Consider the following 15818-nt stretch of genomic DNA (forward strand, 5'->3'; position numbering starts at 1 on the left):
TTACTCGAAAAAGTAGTAATCGGTACTACTACAATGACGCGCCTCACATGTACGGGTGAAAGGAATTCTGTCGCGTGTGCAGCTGCGCGCCTGCGCGTTTGTTCACGACGTGATGAGAAGATGAAGCGAGTATAGAGAGCTATATATTTTCTCGTTTTATTTTAATAAATAAAAATAAAGCAGTGCGTTTAAAAAAAATTTTTTTAATTAATTAACACTCTTTATGCGTATTATATTCATTATTTCACAAGTTTCACTCTTTAAACATATTCACACTTACAATTAACAACTGAACATATCGGAAAATCTTACATCTACACGGATTAGAACCCTACCTACGAAACTTATATCTAAACGCAATAACCCTAAATCGCACGCTTTTTCACTAAGCCTCTCGGCCGTCGCAACCGCTGCACTCAAAAACGTAATTTACCCACATACCCCTCTTTAATAAAATGAATCATAAATTGTATTTATTTAGATAAGATATTAAATTAACATATAAAAATTTATAATAATAATAAAATAAATAAAATAAAATATTTCTACAAAATAAATAAGAATTATTTAAGCAAATGTTATAAAAATTTTATATATAAAACAGTTGGAATTGCACATTGTAGTATATAAAACTTTGAAGTATTAGCAAATAATAATTAATACTAATATACATAAAATCTTAAGAAGTTTATTTCTTTATGTTTTTTTTATTTATTTTATTATTATAGGTATAATAATTATTATATTATTTATTTTTATTATTTAATTAGATAGTAATTAATTAAAAGTTAATTAAGTAATCAATTGATATTCATTATATACGCAGGAATTGCATACTTTGGAAATTGATATAAATAAATAAAATGTAGGAATTAAAAATTAATTTAAAATGCTAAAATTATTTATTGTCAAACATTTTTTTATTAAGATGAAATTTACATTTTTTATACTTATATATAAGTTCTTTCTAAGTTTCTAACAAAGACTGTCTTTGCTTTCTAACCCGAAAATGCCGGATCACTTTAACAACGTCAGGCTACGATCGCTGCGCATGACCGTAGTGACGTAATCACACACCCACAGGCGTATAGTAGTAGTGGTACGGATTACTACTTTTTCGAGTAAAAAGTTTGTTCTGCAATAGTAAAACTTGTTTCTTGCAGAAGCAATTTTTATATTCCGCAGTAGTGCTTATTAGGATTTCTACGAGTAATATTTAAAAAATGTTGAATGTAAAAATTAATACAAAATTTAATAAAATTTACAATGGCGTTATAAAATTTAAAAATCGCAAAGCAATTTCCATTACATCTGTAGTAATTTTTAAAGTGACTACTGTAATAATTACTATTAGTAATTTTTACTACCATAAATAGTAATATTTACTTCATGAAAAGTACATTTTACAATTAATAGTAATTTTTACTAGAAAAATATAATTATTACTATTCCATAGGAATTATTACTAGAAACTCAGCTCCATTTTTCTCCGTGTATTGTTAATATTTTTTAATCGATAATATAATGAATTTATCAATAAATTAAACGAATCATTTTAACCCGTTTTTGCTCCCAAGTCACTTATCCCACTTTTGCTCCCAATGTTATTTTAAACCATTTTTACTATCAGCCCCTCAATTATTATCAACAAATTTTAACTAAAAATAATTTTTTTCAAAAATTGTATACAATATTGGATATGTCGAATTTGGATGTAATAAATTTTAAATAAATTTTTAGTTCAGTTAAAAACTACTTTTTAGTTTGAAGTTATGTTAATGGTTTGAACCTCTTTAAGGCCAGATACAAGTGAGGCAGCGCCATCTACATTGATACTAAAATTTTGGAAAATTTTCAACAGCCTTTTCTTGAAAACAAGAAGGTAAAATGCTTTTTCCTTTATGGATAATTGGTTATTGTCAAGATATACACCAGCTAAAACTTTTTTTGAGTTAAAATAATAAAAAAAATTTCATGTCAATAAATTAAATATGAGCACTTTTTTCACAAAAACTGTAAGAGTACTTTCTCAGAAATTACAATCAAAAATGCAATTTCCATTTGGAAAATTAATAAACGCTAAAAAATACACGACCTAAGATTTACCAATCACGAAAATAACAAAAAAAAATTTTATTAAATATTTATTATATTGATACTGCCTTACTGATTGTGACAGCCCTTTGGTAGATTATGTATTTCAGATGGTTAGCAACAGCGCCAATCTCCTCCTTTCGGCAAAACTGCGAAACGTCTGGTGACATATATAACCTGTCAAACGGCTGTCATAATGAGTAAAATATGTTATGTTAAAATACTTTTTTTTTGTTATTTTCGTGATTGGTAAATCTTAGGTCGTGCATTTTTTAGCGTTTATTAATTTTCCAAATGGAAATTGAATTTTTGATTGTAATTTCTGAGAAAGTAGTGTTACAGTTTTTGTGAAAAAAGTGCTCATATTTAATTTATTGACATGAAATTTTTTTTATTATTTTAACTCAAAAAAAGTTTTAGCTGGTGTATATCTTGACAATAACCAATTATCCATAAAGGAAAAAGCATTTTACCTTCTTGTTTTCAAGAAAAGGCTGTTGAAAATTTTCCAAAATTTTAGTTTCAATGTAGATGGCGCTGCCTCACTTGGACCTGGCCTTAATGTCCCCTTTGAAATTACAAAAATTGTGTGCTTCTCCGTTTTTCTTTTACATATGGGGCATTCCACGGGAGATTTTCATTCAAAATTTTTTTTTCCCCGAAACATTTTTTTTCGAAATCTATATGAAAAATAAGGATATACGTATTTTTTTTTATTTTTTTATTTGATAAAAATGAAGGAAGTTATGATTTTTTTTAAATTTAACGTCAACGATGAAAGTGTGTTTTTGGGACATTTTTTAATCTATTGTACTAATAAATTAAAAATTATGCTATATATATGAAAATTGTTCATTTTTTCTTAAATTTTCCAAATATTTGCTCAAAAATAACGTACCTATAAGAGAAGCAACAAAAAAGTTGAAATTAAACTCAAAAAGTGAGTTTTCTCAAAAGAGACTCTTTCGATTTTTAATTTTTTTTTTTACATTACAATCTCTGGGGACTGAAGAATTTTTTCCCCTATCTGCGAAAGTGGTACTTTTAGTTTTTAAGTTACTATTTATAATTTTCTTAGTACGGCTCACAGAATTTAAGCATAATTTCCATTATTATTCATTTGTTTTTTTTAATTTTTATAAAAATATACTAAAAATCGTTGCGTCGAGCTTAAAAATTGTAAATAGTAACTTGAAAAATAAAAGTACCACTTTCGCAGTTAGGGGAAAAAATTCTTCAGTCACTAGAGATTGTAATGCAAAAAAAAAAATTAAAAATCGAAAGTCTTTTTTGAGAAAACTCACTTTTTAAGTTTAATTTCAAATTTTTTATTGCTTCTCTTATAGGTACGTTATTTTTGAGCAGATATTTGAAAAATTTAAGAAAAAATGAACAAATTTCATATATATAGCATAATTTTTAATTTATTAGTACAATAGATTAAAAAATGTCCCAAAAACACACTTTTTTTTGACAATTTTAAACTTTATTTAATATTGTTGTTAACTAGGAAAAATATAATTTTTTAATTCTCTCTTTTCTGTTTCTATATAGAAAGCGACTATTTTTGGATCCATTTATGATCGGGTACCGTGCACTTGCGATTAAAAGGTTTTTTTTTTCTCTTTCAAATCTTTTTGCTTTAAACCCGCAGCTCTAAAGCGTGACTAAGCACGTTGGTATTTTTGGTTATATAGTGCTTTCCACCCGTTTTCAGTTCCATAGTTTCCGTTTAATAAAATTCTACACATTTTTCTAAATAAAATCTATTTTTGTACTCAAAGAGAATTCTTACGTCATTGGGGCAGTTTTTTTTCTTATAGTCATCAGCGTGCGATAAAGAAAAAGTTTAATTAAAAAACCTATTTTCATTCTAAAGAATAAAAACGAAACTGTTTAATATTTATTTCAAATATTTTTAACAATTTCAATAATAAAAATAATATTTTCAAAATGTAACACTGAAAAAAGGGTTTGGTATTAATCAAACGTTTGGTTAGTATTTAAGCAACAAAAATTTTTTTGTTGAATCAACAAAATTTTAATTGTCTCAATCAAAATTTGTTTAACACAACCAAAATTAGAAAAAAAAGGATTTTTGTTTGTCCTAACTAAAGTTTGATTGGGACAACCAAAATTTTGTTGATTCAACAAAAAAATTTTGATTGCTTAAATACCAACCAAACGTTTGGTTAATACCAAACCCTTTTTTCAGTGAAGTTAATTTTAATAATTTCCTTTATAATTTTTTATAGAGATTATATAGTTTTAGTCATTTAATATATTAAAATTTTTTCTTCGTTCATAAAACCTTGTTTTATTTTTTTTTGTTTTGTTTGATAATAATTTTTTGATTAAAAAAATTAAAATATATTTCTTATTATTTGTGTTTTAATTTTTCAGTAAATTAAAACAATGAGTAATAAACAAATTTTTTTTTCTTACAATATTTATCATTTATGTTCAAGAAAAAATAGAATGAAATGAATATATATTTTAAAAATTGAGAAATTAAGGAATTTTTTATTATTCATAAATTAGACTGGCATCTTGTCATTCAGAGCATTTAATATTGGCAGTTGGCCAGTATTTGAAGCAAAACTGTTTCACGAAAGCATTTTAATGTGTCAGTTGAAAATTGCACTAAATTCTAGAATCTATTCTCATTATATTCACATAGTACAAAATTTTCAAACACATAGCTCCACTTGATTTTCATTAAATAAAATGGGTTACCTATCTCCATTGATTACATCTCTAACATTTCAGGTTTAATGGAAAATTTATTGACTATAACTTTAATAGAAAAAAAAAAAAAAAATGAATTTATATATCGCATGAAAATATTAATAAAAAATTATGCATTATATGACAAAAAAAAAATTGCTCTCTAAATAGGTATAGAATAAGTAAAAAAAATATTATGTAAATTTTTAAATATTAGTGAATCCAAAAACTTTTTTTCAAATGATTATTTATTACTAGCAAAATTAAACGCGTGCCAAATTGAGTATTTAATTGTTTGTTATAAAGAAATTAAAGATTAATATTATCAATAATAATTTAATTTATTAGAATATTATTACATATTAAATAATAATAATGAAAATTATATGTTTTCAGGCCTCGGATTGTATGACTTTTTCCAACTTTTTTCAAAAATACGACTTTTATCGACTTATTTTAATAAAATGTGACATTTTTTTTTACATTTGAAAAAAAATGTAAATAAAATACATTTTTTATTATAAAATGTATAGATCTTCTTCAGATCTTCTTCAATTCAATTATATTGAACAAATTTCGAACTAAAATGATTCTTCACTAAATTAATTATTTTTAATAATTTTAATGAAATACATCACAAACTCAATTATATTAAAATTATTTTTTCAATTAAAATTTTTATGAAATTTAACAATTGTTTATAATTTCAAAAAAAATATATCACAATAAAATTGAATTATTTTTTAAAAATTTCAATTCAAAATAAACTAAAATTCAATTATTACCCGAAATTTTAATTCAAAATCAATTAAAAATCCAATAATTATCAAAAATTTTCAATTTAAAATTTAATTATTTACCAAGTTTTCAATTTAAAATGAAATAAAATTCAATTATTTTCTAAAATTCCTATTCAAAATTAATTTATCCAAATTTTCAATCAAAAATGAACTTAAAATTAAATTATTATCCAAAATTTCAATTAAAATTCAATTATTTCCCAAAAATTTTCAATTTAAAATCAAATAAAATTTCATTATTCTCAAAAATTTTAATTCAAAATTAATTGAATTTTCAATAATTTGAATTTAAAAGCATGTAAAATGTAATTATTTCTAAAATTTTCCATCGAAATTTTTTTTTTTTTAATTTAATAATTTCATTTGTAACTCTAAGGAAATTCAATTATTTTTAACTATTTTAATAATATTCTTTGAAAATTAAACTATCTGAAACCATTTTTCAATTAAAAATGATTTTCAAATTATTGTATTTTGTCCGCATTTTCTAATAAATTTTTAGTGAAATCATCTAAAATTTTAATTACAAAACATACTTAAAGTTTCAATTAATTTCAAAAATCTCAATTTTAAATCTTTGAAAATTCAATTAAATTTAAAAAATGTTTTCCAAAAATTGTTTGATAAATTATTATTTTAGTTCTGTAAAATTTAATAATTGTTTGAAAATTAACAATATATCTTTTGAAATTTAATTATTTCTAAAAATTTCAACTTTAACCCTTCGAAAAGGATTATTATTAAAAAAAATAATTTTTTATTTAAAAATCTGTAAAATATTTTTATTAAAATAAAAAAACAAATCCACTTTTTTTTGGGAATATAAATCGACTGAAACGACTTTTTTGTGTCTTTAAGTTGATTCGAGGCCTGTGTTTTTATAATTAATATTTAATAGGTATTCGTTGGCTCCTGGTACCTTAAAAATTAATTTTTAAAAATAAATTTTTTTCAAATTACTATCTTGTACGAAATTTCCTGGCGCATCTTTTTTCTCATCATAAATTTTTTGTTTTTGTATACAATTTTTGAATCAATATACAAGTTTAAAAAAAATTTCGTTGATAAACTTTGTGTACTTCAGCTTTGTGAATTGAATTTTCGAATTTGGAATTTTAAAGAAACTTATTCCGAAATTTGGAAACACAATTATACAACTTTGGCAAAAATGAGAAAAAGAATTGTCAAAATTTGAATTACTATTCAAAAAAACACGTGAAATCAGAAAAGACCAACTTCAAGTTAGGACAGAAGGACAGACCAAGCATTTTATTATTATAATATATATTATTATCATTATTAATAATAATACTTAAAAACAAGTGAAGAATAATAATTGTTTTTTTAACTATAATTTCTAGTATTGTAATAATCAATTATAAAATTTATTTATTAATAATACGTACTATTTTCTCAGTTATAATATATATTTATAAAGTAAATTAATAAAAAATTAAAATTTTTATTTTTGCAAAGTAGAAGTGAATTAAATTTCAGAAATATTTTCGTTATATAAAAATTAATCAAAAAAAAGTGAAAAATTAAAACTGATTTTTTTTTTTTTTTTAATTCTCCGTAAATAATAAATATTTTTCATAAAACATGTACCAATTATTGTAACAAAATAATTTTATCTTCTATTTTGCATGAAAAATTAAAAGAGCCGAGTGAAAAAAAAATAAAATTAAAAAGTGGATTATTTTTTTTTTTTTATAATTTTTGCACTCCATATATGAAAAATAAATAAATATTTTACCCAGAAGACGACATTTTATTTAAAAGACTCGCGCAGTAATATTCTGCCATTCTTGGTTATTCAAAAAAAAAAAAAATATATATATATACGTATGTACACATATATTGATTTTTAATTTCAATTTCCTGTCACGTTATAATATTTTCTGTAGATAAAATTTTGTTTAATTTGCAAAAAAAATAAAAATTTTCCCTTATGGTTGACATTGTATGTCCTTCTCAAGTCACTTTTTTCCTTTTTTTTTCCTTTCTATTCACTATATATATATATATATATATATATATATACATATATACAGTCACCCCGAGAGGGAAGTTAGTCGATATTAGAAAGATTCAACTATATACTCACGTTCATGGCAAGGAATCAGCTTTTCAATCCTTGAATAAATGAAAATAAATGTCTTTTAACATTGTCACTTGTAATTTACACTTTTAATTGGAAATTTTTTTTTATTTTCCAACACAAACCCGAAACGATAAAACAAGGGAACAACATCGTCACCGAAAAAAAATTGGATTTTAGAAGAGCGATTCTGAGTCAGTCACAAGGTGCCCCTCCCAGAAATGCAACAACCCTCATTTCTTCTTTAGCGCGCATGCTTCAACCACAACATTTTCTCGATATTCCAAAAGGGATGATCGACTCGCAAAATACTTTTGGGATTTCCCCTCGATTCATAAAAAAAAAAAAAAAAAAATGTCTCGATTTTGGTCCTGTGAGTCCCCTGTTTAAAATTTATAATTATTTGTATTTATTTTTGAGACTCACGAATTTCCCATAAAAATCAAATGGTATGAATTTTCATTTAAAAAAAAAATTTTATCATACAATTATTTTTTTTAGACGAATTTTCAATTTTTCGAATTAACATTCGAGAGAATTTCTTTTAAAACAAATTTTTACTTAACAATTTTTTTTTTTTGGTACTGAATTTTTATTTTACATAATTTTTTTTTTAACCAACATTTTATTAAAAAGAATTTTAAGAGATTGTAATTTTTAAATGTAGAATTTTCATTCTAGTTTTAAAAATAACCAATCGGAAATTATTAAGAAAATTGTGATTGGTTAATTTTAAAATTCGCGCTCAAATCTTTCTATATCGATTGTTTGTCGGACATTTGCAATTTCGGACAAATGGAAATTCGGCGATTTAAGAATTCTATGAAATAACAATTTGTGTAAATAAAAAATTCAAACAAATGTAAATTTGGTGAATTGAAAAATTCGAATCACTTAACATTTTTTTTTTTTTTTAATGAAAATTTTGCTAAATTTATATTTGTTTAAATAAGAATTTTTCAAATGAAAAGTTTGGTAAAAAAAAATTATGTACAATAAAAATTCCGTCAAATAAAAATTACCTCACAATTTTTTTGTTAAGCAAAAACTCGTTTAAAAAGAAAATTTTGTCAAATGTAGTTAATTCAAAAAAATGAAAAATCATCTAAGAAATAATTGTATGTAATAAAATTATTTAAAATGAAAATTCTAACTAATGATTTTTATGGGAAATTCATGCGATTCAATTATGTAAAAAGAAATATATTTTTCACTCAAAAAATAATAAATAATTTTTATTGTCTATATAAATGTTTTTCTTTTTAGACATTTTTGATCAAAAAACGGTACAAACAATTTTTTAGATTAAAAATAATAATAATAATTTGTATAGAAAAATATTTTTTATTAATTGTGTAAAATTCACTGAATTTTTTTTTTTGCAAACAATTTCCAAAATGAAAGAAAATATTATAATAATTGTTATTTAATAATAATTAATTTTTTTTTTTATTAATAATATGTTTCGAAAATCGTGAGAATTGTTAATTTAGTTCTCAAAAAATTGTCTATTTATAAATATTATATTATATACATATAAATTTATATTTTGGAAACTTTTTTTATTCAATAAATTCTGTGCAGTTTAGTTTTTTTTTTTAAAAAAAATTCAAATAATTTTTGTTAATAATTTTGAATGTCATTAATTTTCAAAGATTTTTCTCAAAATTTATAATATCGAGATAAGAAAAATTTTATTTTCTTTTTTTTTATTAAAAAATTTCAATTATTTTATAAAAAATAATTTAAAAAAAAAAGAAAATAGAGAAAAAGGAGATTGAAAATTATTTCTAAAGAAAGTATCCCATTTTTTAAAAAGAAAATTTAGATCATCTCTTTAATTTCTTTTTCTTGTATCCCTATTTACAAATTAATTAAATTTATTTTTATTATTATATTAATAATTTTTTACGATAATAATAATAATAATAATAATAATTATTATTATTATTATTATTATTCAGTACTTATTAAGTACTTTGTACGAAAGGGTTACTGTTTAAAGTAAATGAGAGAAAGGAAATAAAAATTAAAAAAGAAAAAAAAAGAAAGACAAAAAAGGGCCAATAAAACATTTTTGATGGAAATTTTCTTTCTAATGATTTAGAACACAATTTTTTTAAAATGTAAGAATTTTTTTTTTTATTTTTAATTATCAAAATAAATTAAATTTATCAATTTACAAAAATTTCCTTTAAGTTTGTTTTCAGACAAACTAATTTACATTTTTTTGGTTTTGTTTTTTTTTTCAACTTCACGATGCTGAAGTCCACAAAGTTTATGATCAACAATTAGAAAACAAATTATTTTTTTTTGATGAAAAATTATAAAATTTCTTTAACTAAAAAATTTTTGTTTGATCTTATATAAAAAAGTGCAAGATTGTATTTTAATATTGTATAATAAAAAAATTAAACGATTGTATAAAGATCAATGTTGAAATAAAATTTCATTTATCATAATTTGTGTAAAACATTTTTCATTTGAAATCAAAAAATTATTTATTTATATATTTATTACATTTTACATATTAGGTTAAAAAAAAAAAAAATTTCGAAAAGTAATTTTTGAAAAGGAAAAAAAAATTTTTCCGACAAAAATTTAAAAATAAAATACAAATAAAACAAAAATTCACTTGTAAATTTTTTTTTCCAAATAAAATAAATTTTTTATTTTGAACATTTGATTTGCACAATGGAATTTTTACACTATTTTTTTTTGGAATTTTTTTTGACAATTATATTTTTTTAAATTCTACATATATATATATATATATATATATATATTGTTTACACAAGCCGATGATATAATTTAATTATTAAGTGTGTAATTTATCAAATTTTTTTTCACTTCTAATTTTTGTTTTTTGTGTTTACAGTGTTTTCTGAGAAATAAAGGAAAGAGAATAGGACTATCCGCGAGTAAAACTCATGTTTCAAGAAACTGACCAAAACTAAACGCAGGCATGTATGATTTTTCCACGAGATAATCCAGGGCGCATGCTTCGATTATTATATTCCTATATGTGTCCTGACGCGGTGAAAGGGACCTTATGATTAAATAAATCGATTTTTATTTTTTTATACCAATCGATAGTTTTTGAGTTGCTTTTTCATTTCCAACAATTAAAATTTGTCTCCTTCAAATACTTATTGTGTTATATAGCTTTAAACATAAGTACTTTTCCGCGTATTCTCGGGCGCCTCGTGGCTACTGCAAAACCACTACCACTGCTCACCACTACGACGCTACCCTCGTATATCGGTGAGCGTGTTTCCTTCGTGCATCTTCGGCTCTACCATTTCTTGTCTCTCCCCACTAGTTCTAAGCTCTGATGTATACATTGCGCTGGGCCCGGAAAATGGATTTATCTCATATTAAAGCCAGTAAAATTGCAATAAACAATTTATTAGATTTTCATTATTTTAATAATGTATAATAATAATAATAATTTATATTTTAAATTCAAGACATATAACTTATTTATACATCAAAAGTAATGTTATTTTTACTGTTGTAAGAAAAGTAAAAATTGAAAATTTCTCTGTTGATAAAATAAATAATAAAAATTAATTTTATTTGATAACAACGATTTTCAGAGAATTAATAAATAATTATTAAAAAAATGTTTAAACATTGTCAAAAAGGGGTTTCGTAAATTTCTTCTCATCTTTAAAGGATAAAGTATTTCGAGTTGGCATTTGGAGGAATAATAGAGGAAGGGTTTTATTTTTATTTTATTTATTTTATTAAAGATTTAAAGTGGAGTAATTTGGGGTAGGTTAGTTCAGCAGCGGCCACTAGCTAGAATTGGCGCCACCTTCTGGGCCACTCACACATAGATTCAATGTCTGTCCCCACTTCTGTCAAAAATCCAACTTTTATAACCACAAAATTACTTTTAAAAATGGAGATGCTTCTTAATAAGCTCGCCCTCATCTAATTAATCCGACAAATCCGAACAAGATATTTCAAGTTATTTACGTATTATTTTGTCAATCAAAATTAATCAATTAACTTTAATATAAACTGAATCCATTTGCCGGGCCCAGGGCAATGTTTACATCAGAGCTTAGAAAGAGTAGGGAGGTACAAGATATGGTAGAGCCGAAGATGCACGAAGGTAGCATGCTCACAGACATATGAGTGTAGCGTTGTAGTGGTGAGCAGTGGTGCTGATTTGCAGTTGTACGTCCCCACTACTCAAATGTCTATTTTCGTGCTACACTTCGAGCGCCTCTCCTGTAAAATTTGCTTTGGAACCGTAAGGTCCCTTTCACCGCGTCAGGACACATATATTCTATCTTGAATTTTGCGGCGAGAGTGAGAAAAAAAAGGAAATCTTTTCGCATATAGTAGAATTTTTGGTTAAGGGATTATTATATATAAGAGAAAAACGAAAATTTAAATATTTAGAGGGAAAGATTAGAAGAAGAAAGACAGTATATGGCGTTTTTAAAAGCTAAGAATTTTTAAGAGAGAGGGGAATATACATAGTTAGTTGAGGAACCATCTGGTGTATTGATTTTTCGGAAGAGCTTCTCAATGTCTTGACTCTTTAAGGGTTGTTCGCTTTCGCCTTCGCGCACACGAATGCAAGCCAAAAAGGTCATTTGACTTGGAACGAAGAAATTTCGCAATCACTCTGAACACGCGAATATCTCCCTCGAATGTTCAGCTTTAAAATCCTTGGCTATATAAGACGAAACGATAGTTTGGAAAATATTTTCTTGAGTGGAGTTGAACTGGAGTTTATACGCAAGGATTTTCACTATATGACTCATTTTTTGTTTTTTTTTTTTTCCTTTATCTCTTGAAGTGGAAATTTGCCGAAGAAAAAAATTTGTTTTTTGCCAATTGGACAATTTTTAAAAAATTTTCAATTCTTTAAAATTTCTTTTTAAAATTATCTTAGTTTTCATTTTGGAGAAAAAAATTTCCATTTTTAATTTTTAAATTCAATTAATATTCTATTTCGTAATTTACGAGCAAATGCCCTTTCAATGATATAAAAAAAAATTATATAGACATTTTTTTTATCATTGAAAGGTGTATCTTAAAATTTATTTATTCTTTTACATTTACAAAATAGGTAAAAAAATTCATTTCGTTTTCTAAATTTTTTTTTTTTTTTTTTTTTCTCCCTCAAATATTTAATCCAGGTTTTGGAAATTTCTTAAATTCTCTGAATATTTCATTCAAATTTCTTTGACTTTTTATTTTCTTTCATTTTACTCACAAAAAAAGTTTTGTATTTTTTTTCTGTTTCACGATTTTTTTTTAAAAGGCAATGCCTACTTTAGAAGGTCAAAAAATGTGTAAATTTCAGGAATTTTTTTTCTCAAACACGTTAAAATATAAATAATAATAATTTTTATTTGAATTAAATAAATTGAATGGTGAATTTTGAACAGGGCTCAACTCGAAAAAGCATAAGTGTCATTTTCGCATAACAATTGATAGTGAAAATGACTCTTAGCCTTTTTCGAGTTGAGCCCTGTTCGAAATTCACCATTCAATTGTATTTCGAGCAATAATTTCTTTATTTGAAACAAATAAACTATTTAATTTGCACAAATAAAAATTATTTGATTCAAGTAAATATTTAATTGATAATAATCAAGTAACCGAATATTTAAATCAAATAAATTTTTTTTTCATTGCACAAATTCTTATCAAAAACAAAAAAAAATTTTTTTTCTTCCATCGTCTTCTGTATGAATTAAAAGATTTCGATAGAAAGTGAAAATTAAAATTTTTAACATGACTTTAAAAAACAAAATTTAATTTTTACCCCAACTGACCCTAATTAATATTTTATTATATAAAATCGTAAACACCAAGAATTTTTATTCTTTATTATAATATATTATTGCAAATTATTATTTTAAAAAATCAAAAAATAAATATAAAAATATTTTTAAAATCAAAGTTTTGAGAAAAAAAAGTATACGTAATTTTTTGTAGGTTTATAAAAATTTTCGGGTAAAAATTAAAAATTTTTTTTTTTTTCAAAAGTTTTTTTAATCACATATATAATATATATTTGCACCAAAATGAATTTTTGAAAAACATTTTTAAGAAAATAAAAGTTGTTTTTTTGATTTTTAACAAGTGTGTTGTCAAGAAGATTTGTTAAAATTTTTTATTTTAAAAAATATTAATTTTTTTATAAACAAATTTATTTATTTTTAGTTTGATCGTTTAAAAATTTTGTTTGATTTGAAAACAATAAGAAAATTTTGCAAAATGTTTTGGAATTGGTCTCAGGAAATTTTTTGTTTAAATAATTTTACCCATACAGAAAAGCAAAATAAAATACATTTTAATTTTGAGATATTTTCGGATTAAAATTTTTTTTCGTTTTACTTATTTTTGGAAAATTTTTTTTGCAGAAAATATATTTATCTATTTATTTATTTACGATAGTAAATATGAGACAAAATATTTGTCAATTTTATAAAAATTTCTTCAATTCCCTTGAAAAAGAAAAAAATGACAGTATCAAAATACCTTAAACTTGTGTTTTCCTCTTTCATTAAGATAGGGTTTCTCTCTCTCTCTCTCTCTCTCTCTCTCTCTCTCTCTCTCTCTCTCTCTCTCTCTCTCTCTCTCTCTCTCTCTCCTATCGATTTCCTGTCCATTTGTCCGAATAGCTCAAAGAATTAAATTACTTCTCGTGTAGTAGTTCAGAAAAACGAGGCTTGCTCAATAATAATTACTATTAAAAGTTTTTTTTTTTTTTCATAATCCAGTTGAAAAGTTATTTCTGACACGTAAAATAAGCGATAAAAAAATATTCTCTCTTTTATATTTTTCATTAATTCTTTGTAAAATTATTCAAAAATATTTTTAAAAAATAAATATAGTAATAATAAAACTAAAATATTCAAATTATTGATTACAGTATTAAAAGAAAAAAAATTTAGTTTTGAAAATATATTTTAATTTAGTTTTTTTTTTTTAGTTGAACTTGAGAATTATTCAAACACACAAAAATTCTTTCATAAATATTTAATTCAACAATAGGTAGACACTAGAAAATTTATTGTAAATCTATATTTGAAATTGAATTTTTTTTTTATTTTATCTCAACATTTTTAGTCGTAAAAGAATTGGAAATCCAATTAAAATTCAAATTTATTATTAAAAATTAAGAGGAGGGTGTACACTCAAATTTTCAACTAATTAAAAAATTATTTTCAAAATTCAACAAAATTATTTTTAAACTAATCTTTTGCAAGGATTTGAGAATCTTAGAAATTAAAAAAAAATAATTATAGTTTCGATTTCTAATAATTAATTTGTGCGTGTTATTATTATTATTATTACTTTTTACATACTTGTCAATTTTTAAAGCCTTTTCTCGTTGGGATCTCGTTTAAAAAAATCAGCAAATGAAAAATAATAAAAATTGCGACAGAAATTTTAGATCTTTAAAAATTTTGAGTTTTATTTAAAAAATTATTAATGAATTAATTGTCTTTTAATTTCCCATTAATGAATAATGTGAGAGGGTTGTCGTTCTTTTTTTTCAAAAATTTCAAAAACTTTTATTTATTTAAAATAATTTTACGATCACAATCAAAATAAAAAAGAAAGTGAGAATATTTCAAAAAGCGTTTAATTAAATTACATGAATTATTAAATAATTTCATTATTTATTGAGAAATTTGTTTAATAAGTAAAAAATTGCAATTGGAATTTTTTTTTTTTTTCAAATTATTTTTAGTTTCATTGTGATCGTGGAATTATTTATCTACAAATTTTGTTATATTTGACAAAAAAAAAAATTTCTCTTGTAATATTAATTGCTGTTAATGAAACTAATATATATAGTAATTTTCAAGGGGAAAAAAACTTTTTTTGTTTCTCTTTACTATATCAATAAGCAAAGATATAAAAATTGTGTAGGTAATGTAAGTTATTTAAATTACGATGACTTTATCGATATTGATGAAAAAATTGATGATTTTTATCTGTGACATTTAAACTTTTTTTTTTAATACAATAATTGAAATAAGTAATAAAAATCCAGTTTTTTTTTTTTTTTTTTGGTACCACTATAACAATAAATATATTGTTCTCACTTGAGG

The 15818-nt window shown here is 23.0% G+C and overlaps 1 protein-coding gene and 1 long non-coding RNA gene across 2 annotated transcripts in view; both read right to left on the reverse strand.

Moving 5' to 3' along the window:
- The window catches only part of LOC127284070 (uncharacterized), a 50334-nt gene extending 42405 nt beyond the window's left edge, over window positions 1-7929 (reverse strand). The window contains exon 1 of the mRNA XM_051309359.1: window positions 7729-7929. Coding sequence (XP_051165316.1) covers window positions 7729-7734 — 6 coding nt within the window. The 5' untranslated portion in view covers window positions 7735-7929. The remainder of the gene's footprint in view (window positions 1-7728) is intronic.
- LOC127284076 (uncharacterized) overlaps window positions 1-12023 on the reverse strand; it is a 77870-nt gene extending 65847 nt beyond the window's left edge. The window contains exon 1 of the long non-coding RNA XR_007843430.1: window positions 11561-12023. This is a non-coding gene — a long non-coding RNA (uncharacterized LOC127284076). The remainder of the gene's footprint in view (window positions 1-11560) is intronic.
- Between the last annotated feature and the right edge of the window lie 3795 nt (window positions 12024-15818).

This window comes from Leptopilina boulardi, unplaced genomic scaffold (genome assembly GCF_019393585.1).
Source record: "Leptopilina boulardi isolate dan_hultmark-lab unplaced genomic scaffold, ZJU_Lbou_2.1 LbouV2_318, whole genome shotgun sequence".
In the NCBI taxonomy this organism is placed as follows: domain Eukaryota; kingdom Metazoa; phylum Arthropoda; class Insecta; order Hymenoptera; family Figitidae; genus Leptopilina; species Leptopilina boulardi.